The sequence below is a fragment of the Hyperolius riggenbachi genome, chromosome 9 (genome assembly GCF_040937935.1).
Source record: "Hyperolius riggenbachi isolate aHypRig1 chromosome 9, aHypRig1.pri, whole genome shotgun sequence".
NCBI classification, from domain to species: domain Eukaryota; kingdom Metazoa; phylum Chordata; class Amphibia; order Anura; family Hyperoliidae; genus Hyperolius; species Hyperolius riggenbachi.
This window is the reverse complement of record NC_090654.1, coordinates 213,878,692-213,899,938: the sequence shown is the minus strand read 5'-3', so window position 1 is coordinate 213,899,938 and position 21,247 is coordinate 213,878,692. Positions and strand designations below refer to the sequence as shown.

General features: G+C 40.0%; 1 protein-coding gene across 18 annotated transcripts in view; it reads left to right on the top strand.

Annotated features, from left to right (window-relative positions):
* The window catches only part of FOXP1 (forkhead box P1), a 1,092,253-nt gene that overhangs the window by 958,302 nt on the left and 112,704 nt on the right, over window positions 1-21,247 (top strand). For all 18 annotated transcript variants that reach the window (XM_068253977.1, XM_068253974.1, XM_068253975.1 and 15 more), the window contains one exon: window positions 4,632-4,788. In XM_068253977.1, coding sequence (XP_068110078.1) covers window positions 4,632-4,788 — 157 coding nt within the window. The remainder of the gene's footprint in view (window positions 1-4,631; window positions 4,789-21,247) is intronic.

The window sequence follows — 21,247 nt, the reverse complement described above, 5'->3', positions numbered from 1 at the left end:
TTCATACCTTCAGCCTCTGAAATATTTTGTGTTGCTACTTCTAATAATCAAAACCATATGTCTGCATAGGGACACCAGACATCTTTAGGCCAATCATTAAATAAGAAATACTTCTTCTACATTGCATTGAACCTTGGTAATTGCTGTCCCTGTCCTAGATTTAATAGCTGGCACAAGGATTTATCTTGCCTATCCCACCTCAGTAGGAATAAACAGGCAGGATTGATCGTTTCAAGAGTGCATGCTCATACTAAGATCTTTTTGTGCTGAAAGTTCTCCCAAAATGCATAATGGACATTTATTTGACTCTCAATAAGTTCTTTTATAATTTGGAACCAGGTGTAGCCAGAAACAAAATGTGACCAGAAAGTTGAACTGCCATTCCAATTCCCATCTAAACTCTTGGAACCAGATGGTAAAAGAAAAAGTTGTAACTTTTTCACAACAAAACACACCTATAACTAAAAAACAAATAAAACAAATAGTTCTATTCAGTTGTTAGATGACTGGTCAGTTGATAGTGTATTCTCACATGATAGCTGATGATTGGTAAATTGTGAATGATTTTGTGAATTAAAGCCATCAACCCAACCGTTACAGTAAAAACATATTCTAGTACAGTTATACCAAATACTTTTTTTTTTTTTGTCTTTTGTTTTATCTGGTTTAGTTCCACTTTCAAACCGAAGATAGTCATCTAAACAGTTAATCTGCTTTCTAAAGCAGATAGGCTTGGAGTGTATAAGATCTCCACCTTGATATTATTCCCAGCAGATCGGGGATATTAGATAATTTCCTTCTATTTATTGTACAACTGCACTGTGTTATCTCTCTATCTCTCAAATAATTACTGAGGAAATCTACAGTATTATTATGGGGTGTTTTTTTTCTATTCTTTTTTTTTTTTCTTCTTCTTCAGGCTTGTACAATAAAAAGCCAGACACTGGTGCAATGTGTTGATGTTACAAACAACAAAAGTTTTTTTCTCATCCTCCCATTGTACAATAAATAACTTTGAAAGATAGTTATCACGTCAAATATGCCGCCTGTGTCCGTAAAGAACAAAGGAAAGCGAAATGTAGGGAGGTTGTAGAAAAAAAAAGCATAAGGAAAAAGAGAGGGGAAAAGCATCCAACTCTTAGCAGCCCAATGCATCAGTCTAGAGCCTGGAGTAGAGTACGTATTAAGCTCTCCTGTTGAAGTAAGATGTTGTTTGCTAAATTATGAATGTGTGTAATTAAAATCCAGTCGCTGTTTCTATGAAAGATTTACAATGTTATTTCATCGTTTGTCATGGCTAATTAACAATATTAGATGAAGTTTTTCTTCTTCAAAGGTCTGATTTTTTTCTCATTTATTTATGTCAGAAGTGATAAACAGAGTACTTAAAAGCATCTCGGGCGGTACGCAGAGAAAAGCGGTGCGCTCACTTAACACCTCCAAGGTTCACGGTTCGAATCCCAGCGGAGACAAGGCAACTCCGTCTCCTACATTGAATATAATTAATGGTTTCAAAGTAACCGGTTATAAGGCTTTATTTTATTATTTCACAAGATGAAGTCTTAGTTTTAGGACAGACGGGAGGGAGAAGATCTGGCATAGAAACACGGTTTGACTGTGTGCTACCTGGAGTATTAATATTTATATGTACCTTTAAGCTCTGTTCTTATTCTCCAGCTAATCATTCATTCTCCGTGTTCTGGTTAGCTTCGATGTTTCATTATTTTAGAATATTGAGCCATTTTACTTTTGTCAAGTGGTAGTTTTACTTTTGCTAAAAGTCAACTTGACTTTCAACTTTGGGTTTTCATTGATAACTCTTTAAAAAAAATCTCCACAGCCTGAATTCAGTTACTTCCCAATGCTTCAGTTGTTTGGGAACTAAAAAGTCCAGGCGTTATTTTTCCTTATGAAAATCAGACTAATAGTCAGAATACAAAATCATTAGGCAACTGGAGAATTGCAGGATTGTGTATCATTTTTTTGAGTATTTGTGCTTTACACATACACCTGTGTAGGAGGAATCTGAAAATGGGAGTCCTTTCCTAAGATTAAAGAACTAGAAGGTTGTATGTAGACACTTGACAGGTGGACAGAAGGAGGAGTCTATGAGGAGTCTATGAGCAGCTTGTGAAGTGTCTGCAATACTAACTAACATCTTCCAGTTGCTTGCACAAGAACACAGTGAAATTGGTAAACTGATTCAGGCAAGGGTCTGCTATTTTGATGAAGTAGATGTAGAAAACCGTGCCCTTTTTTTTCTTTCATGAGTACAGCCTGCATGGTAGTTATGGAATTAATGGTACCTACAAGCCAGATGGGTAAAACCATGCACTTTGTTTCATTCATAAGTACAACCAGTATGCTAGCTATGGAGCTAATGGTACCTACAGTATAAGCCAGATGTATAAAGCCATGCACTTCGTTACTCAATCTTTGATAGTGTACTGGCTAAAGGCTCTGCCTCAGACAAAGGCGACCAGGGTTTGAATCTCGGCTCTTCCTGTTCATTAAGCCAGCACCTGTTCAATCAGAGACTTTGGCAAGACACCCTAACACTGCTACTGCCTATAGAGCGTGTCCTATAGGCAGCAGCCCTGGCGCATTGAGTCCAACAGGAGAAAAGCACGATATAAATGTTCTGTGTCTTGTCTAGTTATGGAGCTAATGGTACCTACATGCTATCCTAGGTTACGTGAGACATTCCAATATCATCAACCCCAGAAAGTAGAAATGGAGTGATTTTGTTACGTTTAAAAGCAGATGAGCAATTTTATGGGCATCGTTACCTAGCAAAGGGTCCTCAGTTGTAATGGTAATCAGTATGCCACATTGGTAGGTATTGGAAAGTAGCAGCCAAACGGATAATCTACAGGAGGTGTGTGATGTGTGGTCAGTTTTAAATGTTATTCAGTCGGTGTGCAGGTGAATCTATGATTATCTAAGATCTCCTTACAGTAAATTCAATTGGGACGGCTTTGAGCTAAGGCTGTCATACAGTGATCGGTTTGTAATGATTGATTTTGGACATATTTGATTGTTTTGATTGAATCTGACTGAAATAATGTGTTTCCCTAAAGATTAGTTGATAAACTCCTCTTCAATTTCAGGATAAAATTCATAGAAAATGTGATGAGCTATGACTGCAAATTTCAGTTAAGTAACAGTAGAATGATGGTTTTGTACTGCATTGAATGGTTTAAATCAATACAGAACAATGGGGTTTAATCGACTTACGATCCTGATTATGCTCTCTGTGTGCTTTCATTTACCCTACTAATGACCAACGAGTGTTTGCATCAATCTTCATGAATCACACAAGAACTGAATTGTGTGCGGCCAGGTCTAATGCTGGGTATACACCATGAGTTTTTTGTCAGATAGATGGCTCAATAGATAATTTCTTACAGTTCTGATCTGATTTAGATTGTTTTTCTGATTGATTTTCTCATAGAAGTGACTGGAAATCAATCAGAAAAACGATCGGAAAGTCGATTGAACAGTAAATCTGCTGAAAAATCTCATTGTGTATTCCCAGCATAAGTCCAGTACATGAAGTCAGAGAATTGTACAAACATAGGATTATTGCCTGATCTGACTACCACTGCTTGGATCAGACAACAGTCATCTGTCTGTGTAAGGGCCCTTTCCACTAGGCGTGATTCAATATGAAAACTGTATTGCATTTGTTTTGCTAATCACAACAGCACCAAGATTAACATGTAAGTTGCAGTGCTGTTTTTTCACTAGAGTGATTCGTTTTCTTCCCGAATCACAATCGCCAGCCTGCACGTTTTTTGGTGCTTGTAAAACAAAATTAAGGGAAAGGAAACTGAGAGTCCACTATGGTGTAGTATGTTGTAATCAAGAAAACAATTGAATTGTTTGAGCAAGAGTAATACTCACAAATGTAGGTAAACACAAAGGCAGCTACTGAACAGACAGATGTGGATCATAACCCTGTCCCCACTCAGGTTAAAAAGTCGCTCGCTGTAGAACGTTCGGGGATACACCTCTCCACCAGGGATGGATACAGTAGATATTAACGTAAACACCCCTGTTTCTTTTTTCAGTGTGTGTTTGCGCTCCTATCTCGCTGTACACCTGACAAATCATGGCGCCATCATGGACAAATTGCAGTAGTGGAAATGGAAGGAAACATGATCGCATTGCAGTGCAATTGCATATGCGATCGTGTTTCTTAGTGTAAAAGGGCCTTAAGATTTATCAGGCTTCCACTGTAATTTTGCTCTGTGCAGCTGAAATAAGCTTGTACAATTGTTTACTTAACACAGTTTAATAGTTTTTATGTCAGCTGTCTTGAACTACTGCTCTCTGAATGACATCTAATCTTTTTCCATCTCCTTTAAGCAACTTTTCCCCAGCTGATTGCTGCCTGACAATGGCGGGAGCATTAATTCAACGACAGCTGGGGTGCCAAAGGTTTTCTACCCCTAGTTGTGAAGCTCAGAATAATCTAGTTTAGACGAGTCTACACTCTACAGAAAGCCTAACCTAGATAAACAGAAACACTTTGAATTGAAAGTCCCCCGTTGATCGGAGGATCTCTACAGCAGCATGCAGAACACAGACCTCTCACATGTTTAATTCTTGGCTTCCTTTTATTACAGCAACAGCAGCAAGTGGCTACGCAGCAGTTGGCTTTTCAGCAACAGCTCCTACAAATGCAGCAGCTGCAGCAGCAGCACCTCCTGACACTGCAACGTCAAGGTCTCCTTTCAATCCAGCCGGGGCAGCCCGCCCTTCCATTGCAACCTCTTGCCCAAGGTTTGTGCAAATAGAACTCTTCTTTAATTCTCTTCTTTGAGCCATTGTGTGACATGAATTACAGCTTGAATCAGCCTTAGTGATGCGATGTGTGCTGTGAGCAATAAAATTAATTGTAAAACTGGTTATATACGTGAGGCGGTTGTCAGATGCTCAGAAAAATGTTCACATTAAGCAGTATTATTTCTTATTTCCTGTGCACATCTATTGGCAGCACATTACATAGATGTGTACAGAGTACAATGGAGAGAATTTCATGTAATCCCAACCTGCAAAGTGTTCACAATATATAGCCCCTAGTACACTCTTTGGGCAGTTATATGGAAAGGTTGATCAACTTGGGCACCATGTTTTTTTTTGTGGGGGGAGTGGAGTTAGTTTGAGCATTGAAGAAAATGAGGGAAAGACATTTGAACTCCATGCATATAATGTTCTCAGTGGAAGTCAATGCATAACCGGAAGGTTCTGCTGTGCATTCCCTTTGGCTAATGCCAGATAAATGTATTGCAGGAATGGGTAGATAATGCTATGCACACAGATAAATTATGCAATGCAACCTAAGTTGGCACTATTTGTGAAAATGAAGTATACCAACTTTTTGAGAGTAACGAGGGTTTCTTTTTCATGGCTGTGGCTGCAACAACTACGCACCGTGTTCATGCACGTGCTGCAAACAAAATATTATTGTAGTAGTCTGCCTTGATAAAAAGGCCCTTGGTAGTGTCAAAATGTTGGTATGCTCCATTTTCACTCAATAAACATTATCTTAGTGGGAATCAAACACAGTAATACATATGGCAATTAGGGTGTCTAGTTAAGGCTGCCATACACTTTTCTTTTTTAAAGATTAGACATTAGATTGCATAAAAACATAGAATCCAATGAAAACCTACTAAAAGTGAAGTCCTTCTCGCTTAATAACTTTTGGCTCTAATATTGATGAACCATTAAGCCAAAAAGGCCAGTCTGTTGTCAGATCCATGTGGATGCCACATGTAGTCGATGTTCCTGTAGATTTGTACTGTATTGAGCAGTGCAAAGCTATCAGCTGCAGTGGTCCGATCAATATTCTATCAGCTGTCTGCTGGCATATGATGGCATATCAAGTGGTGCACAGTGTATCTAGGTAAACAATCAGTATTGCTTATTTATGAGTCGTTTACCTGATGTACAGCCACAGCTAATATTGTATGATGGCCACTAGTCTCCATGCAGCCTAAGCTTGCACCATTGTATTTCCTGCACAAACACAGGTTTAAATCATAAACCTCATTTGCTTATACTTTTTTTCTGGTTGATAATACTATATTTATAGAACATAAAAATCAAGCTTCGTCAGCAGTTGTTTCTTGTAGGTATTACTAACGTGTTTGTGTTGTCTCTGATTTTATCCTGCACCCACAAGGAAAGCTAACTAAATAGCAGGGCTGTGGAGTCGGAGTCGTGGAGTCGGGCAATTTTGGGTGCCTGGAGTCGGAGTCGGGAAAAAATGCACCGACTCCGACTCCTAATGAATTTGTAACTGTAATTAAAATAGAAAATATGATAAAATGTTCTATTTCTCAGATAATAGTCATTAAAAATAATGTATATATACAGTAATAGCTGTGCTTAGTCCACAAAAATGAAATAAACCAATCAAAATTAGTTACTTGTGCTGCTTCAATAAAGCAGTCCCCGTATTTTTAAGGTACATATCTGATTGTGTGACTGTATATATGATGTGTACACAGGAATCTCTTATATATACTAAATAACATCTATGCTGTAAGAATAAAGCCTGATGTGTAGCTGTGTCACTAATAGAGATGGTCAATGAGATGGAAATAATTCTGCATTGATGCTGATTTAATTTCATCTGTCTCAGGTTTACTTTGTTACACAGTAGTACTATACTCTACATATGCACTCCCCACAGAGCTGCAGGGAATCCACTGAGAATGCTGTGCACATTGAACACAGAGGTGTTGTCTGTTTACAATCTCCTCATTCCCCTGCAGAGTACCTGCACATCATTCTTACATGTACCCACACTTACATTGCCTAGGTCCTGATAGATGTTCTTTGTTCCGGTTTGTACCTTTTACAAGTACTCTTACCAAGGACTAGTTTTAGTCTAAAGGGAATAAATATAGTAGTCTACATATCCTTCTCACTTCAGTTGTCTTGTACAATTCCTAAGCTTTGGCAGTTAAGAGACGAATTTCATGTTACATACTTTTAATCAAAAAAATTGTAATATGCAAATTAGAGGAGTCGGAGTCGAGGAGTCGGAGTCGGAGTCGGTGGAATCCTAAACTGAGGAGTCGGAGTCGGTGGATTTTTGGACCGACTCCACAGCCCTGCTAAATAGTTTTAAAGTCCAGATTTGTAAAGCACTATTTTAATACAAAAATAAATGTAGTTGGAAAGGCACAATGGTAAAGTAGCTACCATACTTTCCTTGCAGCGTCAGAGCCCCAGGTTTATAACATGGCCGGGGGGTTATCTCCATGGAGTTTGTATGTGTTGTGTGCATTTCTGATTACATGGTTTTACTCCAGACATGCTGTTTGTTCTCGCAATCCAAAAACATACTGGTAGGTTTATTGGCTTCCACTGAAACTAGTCCTGTTCTCTTGACCCATTAGATTGTTTGCGCTGCTAGTGGTGTTAAAGTGTACCTTTCATGATAGAGATATGGATACCAGAAGTTACTGGTTCCCTGGTTGTCTTGCTGTCTTTTGGCTTTCAGGAGAAACCAACATGAGTGTTAATTTCCACTCAAAAACTCATCAGTGACCCTGCATGTGTGCCTGAGAAACACATTGTGATCACTCAGCCTTGGTTTATAACTTATAAGTGTGGAGCTCCCATCTTGTCATTACACGCACACTGAAATTATTTCAAAAGATACCATAGCCATCAAGCAGAATGGTGGTGGTAGGGGTCAGCTACTGTATAACTGTGGATAGCAGTCTCACCTTGCAAACCAGGTTCAAACCTTGGCTAGGACATGGTCTGTGAGTTTATCTTTTCTCACTTTGCTTGTGTGGGCTTCTTCTTCCCTCCTACATCTGGATCACATCCTAAGTTAATTTGTTCCCCTAAATATTGGCCTTAGACTATAGTAGGGAGAATAGCCTGGGACGTGGTAGAGATTGGACCGTGAGCTCCTCTGAGGGATAGTTTGATCTCTGTAAGTGCTGAAGAAGATGTCTATGTGCCATATAAACACATATTATTAATAATAATAAAAATAATATTCAGTGATGCATATTATCTATATGCTACCAAGGCCACTCTCTTTGTCCCACCCCCCTTATGCCACAGTTGGGTGGCCACATAGTTCTACACATCTCAGGTAAAAAATGTTTTTTTTTTAACTTCTGGAGGAATGTTGCATGAATATTTTACCTAGAAAATAAGCATCAGAAAGAAGTTTGATAAGAAACAAGTTTTCTGCCCACCCACATGAAATTGGTCACCCCCGATAATCACTTGTGACCTCTCTATTTTCCAGCCTGAGCAAATGATGCATACAGCACAGCTGTTTTGTTGCTATTCTGACTCATACTTTGTGGTCTTAAAAATGAAAAAAACAGGCAGATAAATAAAGAAATGAATAATAAAATGAACTGATAACTGAATAGTCAAAATACAATAAATGCACTTATGCACCTGCCCCAAAGACTTTAGGTTACACACAGCTAATAATCACTGCCCAGGAGGACAGAGTAGCCAGCCCATTGACCTCACTCCTTTGCACTGCTCTACAGTAAATGCTGATGGGTTTGGCCATTTGAGCCATTTATGTACTCTCACCTGGCAAGGCCATACTGTCCATCCACCTCTTAGTTTGAGTGCTGATGAACAGATTCACATAGTTTGAGATGTATTATAGATTTTTAATAAATCATAACTGGGCTAAAGTGTATTTTATTATTTACCTGGATTCCATATTTAGGGCCTCATCATGTCAAACCTGTGTGAGACATGTTCCTTCTCCCTGTGACTCTTCAGTTCACTAAAACCCTTCACTGTGTCTCTGAGAACGTTCGCTGTGGTCTGACTATATTATCATAGTCCCACTGTGAAGTAATTGTGTCACTGGGAGACAAGTCCCTGTTGCACATGGAGAACCTCATGTAGCACTGATGAGAGTAGACACACTCTATTCACGGTATGTGACGATCGCACTCGTGACAACAGTATCTGTGGCATTAATAAAGAAAATCACTATTGCTTATTGACATGTTCAGTCAGCTCATGAAAATATTCAGTGTAGTGTGTTTGCATCCTCGCTTTAGCTGAGAATAATCACTTTTACTCAAAGCAAGCCTGTACTTGGTGATGTCTGATGAGTCTGTCATTGCTGCACTCCTTCTCAAACTGCTCATTTCCTGGCTGTCTTTCTGATCATCTACCAATAATGAAAGAATGTGCTAAATAAAATTATCCTGTAGATACATCAGTAATTAACACTTACATTCGGTATATATTTCCCCTCACATGTAATTGGCTTTCAAACATTGCCAAAAACAAGGGTTTTTACTTAGCTTCTGTGTTTTAAGGTATGGGTGTGGATAAACCCTAGCAAGGTGTAAAACATATTTTCAAAGCAATGATAGCATCGTATCCCCAGTGCCAAGCTTTGGGTTAACCCAACCATCAACATGGTTGTATGGAACTTGACCTAGATGCAGTGGACACCTCCACCCAGTTCTACCCACACTGTCACATCAAGCCCTGCCAGGAGACTCTGACAAATCTAATCACAGAAACAGTGCAAAACACTGAAGGACTTTAGGAGAGACACACTCTGAAAGAATTGTCATACCCATATTGACATACTTATTTACTTCCTTTAGATAAAAACAAAAGTGACCTGTATTTGCACTATACTTTATTGAAGCATCAAAGAGCTGTATTCAGCACTTTCACTTGCTTGGTTTACCACCTAGTGGCTCTGAAACTTTCAGAAGTGGTCTAAGACCTGCAAAGCATGTTGTTTTGGTCTTAAATAAAGTATATTCCCAAAATAGGAATCTATTATTATCTAAAGGAGGTAAGAACTTATCTCCTAAAGTTTACCACTTGTACCATTCCTATTATTGATATTTGGATTAGTGTCAGACTCATTTGAAAGTTCAGTATTAGTGTTAAGGGGCCCATACACCTGTCGATTGATTTGGCCAAAAATCAATTCATGACCGATCGGCTTGATCGATTTGCGGTCGATTTCGATCGATTACGATCGAGTTGATCTATCTGACAGGATGGAAAATCTATGCAGCACATAGAAGGCCCATAGAGCTGCATTGTATCTAATGGTGCAATAATGCATTCAGATTTTCAATAGAGTTCCAATAGATTTTATTCTGAAATCTATTGGAAATCTGTTCCTAGTGTGTGGCACACATCAGATAGATTCCTGTCAGATTCAACCTGACTGATGTTATATAATGTGGGGGGTGTTAGTATTAGGATTTTAAAGATTGATGTTAATGTTAGAGCAGTGCTGGGTTAAAGTCAGGGTGGATGTGTCAAATTTTGGACATCAGTAAAGTGTTCTATTGCTGATATTCCACAACATGTTTATATAGTTTTAGTAACAGACTGGAAAAATACAACCTAGCTATTTTCCAGTCACTAACACTGGCATAAGTTGATTTCCATGCGCCCCATTAGGGCCTCACCCCCCTGAGTACTGGCCCCTCATCAGTTTTATGAGTGTGTTCTCCTCCATGTAATTCCCTTTCCAGTACTGCTGCCTTCTACCCATACTGGTAGTTAACAGTTTGTTGGTGGTATATAGTACCAAAGATTAACTACCCTACGATGATGTGGCGTTACTCTGCTTCATGTGATCATGTAAACAGTGGTATGAAACTGTACGCACACCCTGACCAACCAGAAGGCATCACATCTGATGCAAGTGTCAGCAACCCAGCTGGAGATACTTTGATTAAAGATTACCACTATGTAAAACACACATATTGGTAATCATTAGCAGTATACTACCAGTGAGCTGATGTTGACAACTAAAGTAGTGCCACTGATGGCCAAAGTGGGGCAAAGAACCAGTTGGGGTTTGCGACCTCTGTTCTTATGACACTGGCTTACAGATGATGGGTATACTGACAGACGTCTAGTTATCACCAAGAGCAACTATAAAACGAACATCTGGAGGTTGCATTACAAGGTGCCAATAATGTAACATCAGCATGACAGCCAAGCAAGTATCATTTTCTAAATAAAGGTGAGCAATGACAGCCGCCATACTTCTTCCATTATAAGGTATAGCAGAGCATTTACTGTGATAGTAATGAGAATTAACACCATGGCACACGTATGCCCTCCCTTCATAGGGATCTCAGAACTTGCTAAATGAATTGACAGGCTGAATATGTTTTTCATCCTTTCAAATAACAGCTTATACTATGTAGATGTGATAGCTTCTCATATGATGTGTTGGAGAGTTCTTTATATGCAGAGGTGTAGTGGTGAATTGGTTTAGATTATGAACCTGTTGTTTAGTCCGTGATGGTCGTCAGAGGCCAGTTGTAAGTAGGAGAGTACTCGGAGCCACTGATGTGTCACAAATTATAGCTGCTTGAAAGGTAATAAGCATTGTGTCACTGCGGTGGGTAATTTAGTTGTAAATACATTTATTGATTTGCTTTCTGCTATAATGCGTCTATAGATGAATGAGCGTGTAAGAGCATTTGTTCAGCAAGGCAAGGAATTATATTGTGCATGTTCAGACGTAAAATAGATTCCATCTACAGCCTTAAAATATGCACCTAAATAGTTATTATTGAATGATCAAGTTGTAGAAATCAAATGCAGATCACTATATTTTAAACTGTATTGAGTAGCTGTAGAGGTCCCCAATTACAACCACAGAGTAGGGCAAGCTGCTTGGCAGACCGGAGTGGATGCATGATAAACCAGCATCAGTTATTATTATTTTTTAGTATTTATATAGTACCGACATCTTCCGCAGCGCTGTGCAGAGTATATTGTCACTAAACTGTCCCTCAGAGGGGCTAACAATAGAAACCCTATTATAGTCGTATGTCTATGTATGTATTGTGTAGTGTATGTATCATACAAACACTACATATAGTCTTGGGCCAATTTAGGGGGAAGTCATATTTATATTCAGTTGTGTTCAAAATTATTCAACCCCCGCTGAAATTGAGTGTTTTGGCCAGTTTGACATTGATTTTGATCATTTCAGTCATCTTGTTTACAAATAAATCAAAGAGGCACTTGTAAGTCAGACAAATATAACATAACATTTATAATGAAATAACCACAAATGTCTTTTCTGTGCTCACATCATTATCAGTTTTATTCAACCCCCAAGTGACTTTCATTCTTAGTACTTAGTACAACATCCTTTTCCAGTTATAACAGCTTTTAAACGTGAAGCATAGCTTGACACAAGTTTCTTGCAGCGATCTACAGGTATCTTTCCCTTTCTTCATGGGCAAAAGCCTCCAGTTCAGTCACATTCTTAGGCTTGCGCGCTGCAACTGCTTTCTTTAAGTTCCACCAGAGGTTCTCAATCGGATTTAAGTCTGGTGACTGCGTTGCCACTCCAAAATGTTCCAGCCTTTAATCTGCAACCATGCTCTAGTGGACTTGGAGGTATGCTTGGGATCATTGTCCTGTTGAAAGGCCCAACGTCTCCCAAGCCTCAGGTGTGTGACGGACTGCATCACATTTTCATCCAATATCTCCTGGTACTGAAGAGAATTCATGGTACCTTGCCCACGCTGAAGCTTCCCTGTACTTGCAGAAGCAAAATAGCCCCAAAGCATGATTGACCCCCTGCCATGCTTCATAGTAGGCAAGGTGTTCTTTTCTTCATAGGCCTTGTTCTTTCTCCTCCAAACATAGCGTTGAGCCCAAACAGTTCTAATTTTGTTTCATCAGTTCACAGAACACTATCCCAAAACTTTTGTGGCTTTTCCACATGACTTTTGGCATACCGCAGTTGACTCTTCTTATTCTTTGGAGACAGCAAGGGGGTGCGCCTGGGCAGGGCCGGGCCGAGGCATAGGCTGGAGAGGCTCCAGCCTCAGGGCGCAGTGTAGGAGGGGGCGCAGAATTCATTCAGCTGTCATTCCTAATTGTGTTTGAAGCAGAAAGAAATAAGAAAAGGGGATACATGGCAGTGACTGCAAGCCATATAACTAGATATTAAGGTGTTGGGGAGGTTGTGGGCCCTGTGGCACCTCTTAGTCTAATAGCAATCAGAGTGTGACGGCTGGGTTGGGAGGGATGGAGGGGCGCACTTTGGTGTCTCAGCCTTGGGTGCTGGAGGACCTTGTCCCGGCTCTGCGCCTGGGAGTTCTGGCATGGAGGCCTTCGTTACGCAGTGTGCGCTTTATTGTCTGAGCTGAAACTTTAGTACCCACATCTGACAAATCTATTTATAGTCCTCAGCAGTCACACGGGGACTTTTCTCCACTTTGCGCTTCAGGTAGCGCACAGCAGTGGAAGTCAGCATCTTCTTTCTGCCACGACCAGATAGCGTTTCAACTGTGCCCTTTGCCTTGAATTTGCAAATGATGCTTCCTATGGTGTCTCTTGGTATGTTTAACAACTTTGCAATCTTCTTCTAGCCATTGCCCTTCCTGTGAAGAGAAATCACCTCTTCTCTTGTCTTCCTGGACCATTCTCTTGACTTCACCATGTTTGTAAACACACCACTAAATGTCTAGAAGGAGCTGAGTATCACAGTCATTTTAAATCTGCCTAATTGGTGCTTATTATGCTTGATTGCTGCTCGTTAAGATCCACAGGTGTTTTCAATACCTGATCGATAACACTTGAATGAACCTCTGTTCTTAAGAGTGGTAGTCTTTAAGGGGTTGAATAATTGTGTCAATGAAGAAATCACAAAAAAAAAAAAACATTTAATACTGTATTACAAAAACAATTGATGTCATTTTAGTTGCATTTGGTTCTTTTAAAAAGTCCTTGTAAGATTTCATTCTGAACACAATTACAAATGTACACTAAATTCTCTAAAACCCTTTACAGCATTGGGGGTTGAATAATTTTGAACACAACTGTATATGTTTTTGGGATGTGGTAGGAAACCGAAATTCTCAGAGGAAAACCATACAAACTCCTTGCAGATATTGCCCTAGCTGGAATTAGAATCGGGGACCCAGCAAGGCAAGAGCGCTAACCACTATGTCACCGTGCTGTCCAGTTCTATGTTTCCTGTAGCAGAAGATTATGGGGAACAACTCAGAAAGAGCAGCCCTGGTTTCAATATTTTATCCTTTTACATTATGTCAGTTTTGTAAATATCTGTTCTTTTAACACGCTAAAGTCAAATCTTTAAAATTATAGTAGATGGTTAGTCTACCATTCCTACCAATTGTAAACTCCTATGCACACACAGTAGGGTTCAATTTGGGTTTACAGTAGGCTCAATTAGGGAATAAGTTCTCTATGTTTTTATATTGTAAAACCCACAAAATAAATTGAGGTAGTTTGCACAGGTCATCCCTTAAAGAGACACTGAAGTGAAAAAAAAATATATGATATAATGAATTGGTTGTGTACTATGAATAATTACTAGAAGATTAGCAGCAAAGAAAATATTCTCATATTTTTATTTTCAGGTATATAGTGTTTTTTCTAACATTGCATCATTCTATAATATGTGCAGATTACACAACACTCAGCATTCAAAATGATTCTTTCAGAGCAGTCTGTGAACTAGTGACCTCTCCTCTGGCAGAGAAAAAGTAAATAGTTAACTAACAGTTGAGATAATAAAAGTTAGAAAACAGCCCTCTCCACGACTTTGAAAGTCGTAGAGATTAATGGCTTTTTTGCATAGAGATAACAACTGGAGTTTAACTCTTCCTGTATTGGAAACAATTAGACTGATGTATCTGATCTTAATGTTTTATTTCTTAGCTGTACTACACATACAAATCATAATATCATAATTTTTTTTTCGCTTCAGTGTCTCTTTAATAGACATTGAACCTCAGAACAATCCAGCACAGCAAGTAGAGCGCTGACCACAAAGCTCTTGGTCACTTAGATGTGTTTCATGATTAGGCAATGATATAATGACTAAATATCTTCAAACTGATGAAATGGAGCAAGACTGATGATAGGTTTGGTCGCACATATATATTTTGTCATAAAAGAGATAAGCTAGGCCAGGTGGTATACATTATGGGACCTATTTCCCCCTCCCTCTGAGATTTACCAATTTTGTGTTGCCAGACATCTGCATCCCATATACAGCCTAATAATTTGGTTATCTGTAGTCATCACCACCATCAGTCACCTCCTCACTCTCTGCCATCACTTATTCCTAATCTGGGGATAGTTTGGGAATTTGTAGGGTTTCAGCTGCTGAATTACAGCAGTTGGATAGCTGAAGAAACCTGGGGTTTGGGTTACAGTAGGCCATAGCTTCAAGTGAGATTTTTCTTTATTTTACAGTTTTCAGGTCAATTAGGAAGATAATTGTAGGTCGGTTGCAATTGATTACTGTGGCCAAATACAATCTGGCCAGCCTCTGATTTAGCAGTCCAATACAAGAATTGTGCTATCTAGAACAATCTAAGCACCTGCCAGTCCGTGGCAAGCCATGGTGCATGTTTAAATATTACTCTTAGGGAAAGCGAGAGGTCTGATTGGTCGCAGAGGACATTGGCTACAGCCATCTGAGGGAAGCTTGAAGAACAGGCTACAGCCATCAACTAAACAGTGTTGTTAGCATTGTTCTAGTTAGGGGAGTATACATCAACCATCCAGGTTTCATCTGTAATCAGGGCATGTAAAAACTGCAAACAGATCTTTATTAGGATTAAAAGAATTGCAGTCAGTAATTTCTAGACTGTGCCCATCCAGTGGTATCTGTAGGTACACCACTTACATGAAACTGTCACCTAGAAGGCCCAGAAAAGAATAACTGGTAAAATGAAATGGAGCCCAGGGCAAGGTACTAGCCTTCACTTTCTATGATAGTCTTTTTGGTAAGTTGAGGTGTGAGTGTGGTCAGAGAAAGTTGTACCTGGGCCCCTTGATACCCACTAGGCCCCAGGAAGTTGCCAAGGTTGCCTTATGGACGATCCTGGTCAGGTGGTGCACCTGGCGTCTCATATATGTAGGTACCTTATCCTATGTTGTACTTATGTATGAGAAATATTTGCTTTGTGTTCACAATACACTCACGCATCTGACTGCTATCTAACATGTATGTTGTGCATCAGCCTATACATTGTGGACTACTGAAGAAGTAGGTTTTTATTTTTGCATTTGATTTGTGTAGGAAAGGCAAGCGTTAAAGCACAGGACAATTTACTGTTGCTGTCCTCCTGAAAGACATTAGAGCAATTTGATTGTTAGCTCATTGACAAATTAGGGTCAGCGATCTTGGATAGTCACAACGTCCGTGGCCGGCAAGAATAATTTGAAACTGATGTCATTACCAGCTTTAAATCCACTTTCTGCTTGTTTGAACATGGTCACCTGGGTCCGCCACACACAAGGACAAAGAGAGGTTGGCAGTGTTTGTCTAGCCAAGTGCAATCCTTACATTTTGTGAAATTGAGTTCCAGGAGCAGTAATCTGTCACCTGTCCCCATAACATACATTTTTTAAAACCAAAGACTGCATTTTCCTTCATAATGAAGAGAACTGAACTGTCCTGGAGACGCTGCACGCAAAAGAAACCAGTGACTAATATTTAATAAAATGTCAAAAAAATTTCTCCCTAGACCAGTCATGTATCAGCTGTCAAAGAAGGGGAGAAAGGCAAACTCGCTTCTTGCAAATTCTCCACAGTGATTAACAGTTTTTTTTTTCCCATGGATCCGTCAAGTGCATTAACGCTGTCACTTTCCTGTTGTGTTTGCTGTGATTTTATTTTGTGATACGGATCTGTATTGACACACGCACTACATGAATGTCTTAGTCAATTTTTGACATTATTGTGCTTTTTGTATTGGAGTTTTTGTTGAATTCACCCTGGCCAATAACAGCATTTCAATGCATTGTTATCAGTGTTGTATGGTGCTGGCGATTTAAAAAGTCACTCTGGCTTTACAACACACCTTTGAAACAGGACAATAAAATAATGAATCACATCTTGGCCGTGGTGCAACAATAAGGGAGGCAGAGATTGTGACCGAACTGGGGCCCTTGTGCCAGAGGGGCCCATTAAGGACTCCTCCTCAACTGTGGTATTAGCTCTTTATTGGTCCTGTGCTGGTAATCATCACTTACAGTAATTAGCAAACTGTTCCCTAACCCCTGCTTACACGTCTGATTCTGTGGATGTCCTTGGCAGGTTTTGGTGCACCGTACTGGGTGCTTGGGGGATGGGGGGCACTGGGCCCCAGGTGGTTGGATAGTGTACTGAATAAGAGCTCCAGACCCTTCCTGATCAGTAAGCCAGCACCTATTTAGTGAGGAGACCTTGGGCAAGACTCCCTAACACTGCTACTGCCTACTGAGCGCGCCACAAGTGGCTGCATCTCTTGCGCTTTGAGTATGCCAGGAGAAAAGCATGATCTAAATGTTCTGTGTCTTGTCTTGTCCTTAGCTACCCCACTGCATTTTGTGTCTAATTTATGAAGTTTACGTGATCGTATCCGGTTGTAAAAAAAATGTATTCTTAGTAAATTTTGAGGTTTTTAATTGGATTCCTGTGCACATTCCTGTGCCTAGAAATTTAGTTTTTAAATAAACTCATGCCAAGTTTGGCATGTTGGCATTGGCATAGTGTACTGCAATGTCCTAGAATTAGCGTGCAGCCTTTGGGTCACAGCATGTCACACTAGTGAGGACCTTCTCCAGTTGGAATCCCTTAAAGTGTAGCAGAGACCACAGCCTTGAAAGAATCGATACTTACCCGGGGGTTCCCCCCATGAGCACGTGTGAGTCCCTCGCCGTTCAGCCGCGATCAGCCCTGGTAACTGACTCGCGTCAGTCGTTGTCCTTCAGTGTTGGTACATTTGTTTGATATGACGGATATCAACTAGGGACTAGATTGTGAGCCCCTCTGAGGGACAGTTAAGACAGACAATCTACTCTGTACAGCGCAGCGTAATATGTCAGTGCTATATAAATACTGGATTAGTCTGCCAATGTCTTGCTAGTATTGCTATTCCTTTGGATGTATACAGCTTTGACATTTTCTGCTGCACTTTACAGAGTACATTGAGCAATTCAATTCATGTCACTAAAACTGTTCCTGAAGTCTTGTACACATGCCTGACTTAAGTTGACACCCAACCCACGAGCAATCCGCCAGATGGATCTACCCAACCCCAGCAAAGCAATCCCCCCGTCAATCCCATTGTTCGCACCACTCACCGCCTGCTATGTGCTGACATGCATGCGCCGTTTATCGTCCCTTCAACATCCCTCCACCCCCCCCCACATAGCAACACAGCGCGTTGTTAACTACACAACTGACACGCATGTGTGCAGCTCGACCCAGCAATGTTGCCCAAGGGGGATCAGGTGCTTCTCTTCCATGGGCGCCATCAGTTGTGTGTACGAGCCCTTAGAATTAGAGAGCATCCCTATTATACCTTCACTGTACTACAAGAATTTGTAGTCTCAAATAGTTTTGCTTTCTCTCCTGTAGTCCTGTTTGGGGTCAGCCTGAAAAATAGCAAAGGACATAACACCAGCTTAAGACACAAATATTACAATGCAAACAAATGGTCTCAAGGTCCAAGGCATCGAGGGCTTTTATGTCCACAAGCAGTAGATTCTGGTTCTGCTTGGGAATGCACAGTAAAGTGCAAACACTGTTGTGCACTGTACACCTTCAGTAACCAGATGTATGCTAACTGCCCTAGTTACAGTAACATGCTGGCTAATGATCAGTTGGCACTAATGAAGAATGCCTAAACACTGCTTGGTCATGAAAATGGTTAATCTGCCTCTTGGCCTTGTAAAGGATCAGGGAGTTGTATGCGACATCATACAGCAATTGAGTAAAATATGTTTTTAGAAATGAGCCATCTGATTAGAGTCAGCATGCTTACATAGGCAAAAAAGGCCTCCAGACACGAAAGAGTTAGTGTCCTGCCCTGAATCCTGTCATATACCATAAACATGTGTAGTTCGTTCATGGCGGTTGACTAGAGTATAAGCATAGTATGAAAGCAAAAAGGGCAACAGAGCTGATCAAGAAGTCGATCGCCCAGTTTTGAAGTATTGGGTCCTTTCTGTGGTAATCGTGGCGGAGTCAATACAGTAATCAGTGCTTGTATCATATGTATCTATGTTTGTGTATATCAAGTGTTGTATATTTCAAGATTTGGTCAACAAAGGAACAACTATTTCTCCACATTAATTTAGTCTGTTTTTATTTATTTTATTTTATGCCTTCTTATGGCAGCAAGCAGCTTTTCATTTTTTTCGATCCTTTCCTTAATGCTCTCTAAAATTATAACCCGGAAGCTTCAGAAATCTCCTTGGCATCAGCTCCCACCAAGAGGAGGGGGTTGCCATCTAGCCAGCGACAGAATTTACAGCCTGCACACATTAATTTGCGAATTAATTAATTAGCTGCTGAATTTTAGGGGGCTTTGTGCCTGAAACACTTGAGAGGTATAACTAGCGCGGAAGGAACATTACAATTTCATATTGCAAAGGAGTGCTAGGCTAATTAATAGATGCATTTCCTTAAATACCAGCACCAAATAGCCCAGCCGTGCCTGACGCGCTTTAATCCAAACATGCCGCGTATTAGCACCAGAGGGACAATTTGATGCGCTATTGTTTTAATGCAGAATCAGGGGAGTAAGGGTCAGCTCTCTTCTGAGGTAATTGTTAGTGTGTAGACAGTCCTGTCAAGTGCGTTTGCTAAAAATATATCCTACACTGTCACTTTGCAAGGTGCGGGAAAATAATGGCCTGTACGCAACGAAAAAAAGGGACACTAGGTTGTGTGCTAACCTTTTTTTTTTTCTTTTCCCCCCCTCTCTTTGTTTAATTTGTCTCTTGGGCTTAATTTTAAAGGACATGTGATAATTGAATATGTCTAATAGCTAAATGCTCATTTGGTACCAAATATATCAAATATATCTATTTTTTTTAAACACGTACAACAGTTTAGGCGTTGGGCAGAGTGCTGTATTGGCTTTAGAATCAAATTATACAGTTTTTTTAAATTATTAGATCACCTAATATATTGCTCATTTGTTCACTCCTGCATTTTTTTTATTTAATTTCTACAAACCATACAAAGATTGTTTCCCCCTCTGTTATTAGCATGGTGTTTGGTGAGGACCTACTGTTTTTGTTAATGTAACTCCCTCAAAGGCGGGGAAGGTTACTGGTCTGTCGTGCAATAATTTACTCCTCTTTGATATGCAAAATATCTACGGGGAATAAAAAAAAAAAAAAAATTCTATCAGACTCATTTCACAGTTCTTAGCCACTCACATTCTCTAGAGCTTATTGCCTCATTAGACCACTGCTCTTCGTAGCTGCTATAATTAAAATCTTTAACAGTTTAGAGAAGTAAAGATGTTTGGCTGATCACGTTGAGATGATTATCTGTGCATTGTGTTCGAAATGAAAAAAAAATTAAATTTAAAACCCCAGCATTTTTTTTATGATGTGTTCCGAATCAATAAAACCTCAGCTGCCTGTTTTATTTTTAATGTAGCATTTTGAAAAGACCTGCGATTTAAATTCTTGTGACACTGTTAAAAACCTTTATAGCTGTGGCAAAATTATGGCTATACAATGTGGAAAAATGGAGTACTTGTATCGGAAATGTACAATAATTGCTATATTTACACCAAAACAAATAATGCTTTATTTTGAGAGAGAGATCCAGGGAGTATGAGAACAAGACAGTGAGTGATTAGACTGTAAAACTTTGGTCTCATGTTAGGTCAGATTAACTCATTTCACACTCAATATTGTACCATTCATTATGCAGCTGTTTTACATTTACATAGAACCATTCACATCACATCATTGTTTGCTTAGAGAAGCTTACAATCTACAACATGTTTATGCTATAGCAACGCACTTTAGAAGCAAGGCTTGCTAGTGGTGGGCCTTGTTGATCAAAGTGCCTGAGACAGTAAAAGTAGCCATACATCTAGCAATGATGGGCAGATTCAACCAAGAGACAAATCTCTCTCTGATCGATTCAAGAGAGAATTGCCGGCAGCCCATACACCACAGGCCGGCCCGAATCCGCCGCCCTACCTCTGCCCCCCGGTGTGTAAATGTTTGTCCTACGTCACTCACCGTGCGGTGCCCATCCTTCTTCAGCTTCCTGCTCCCCCATTTGTGCTGTACATGCCACTGGCATTTAGTGCCTCAAGCTATACGTTGGCGGTGTGTTAAACGCAAATAGAGGAAAGGGATTCCGAAGACAGATGGGCACTGCGCGGTTGGTAATTTATAAATGCACACATGGGGGGCACAGTTTTTACACTAGGGG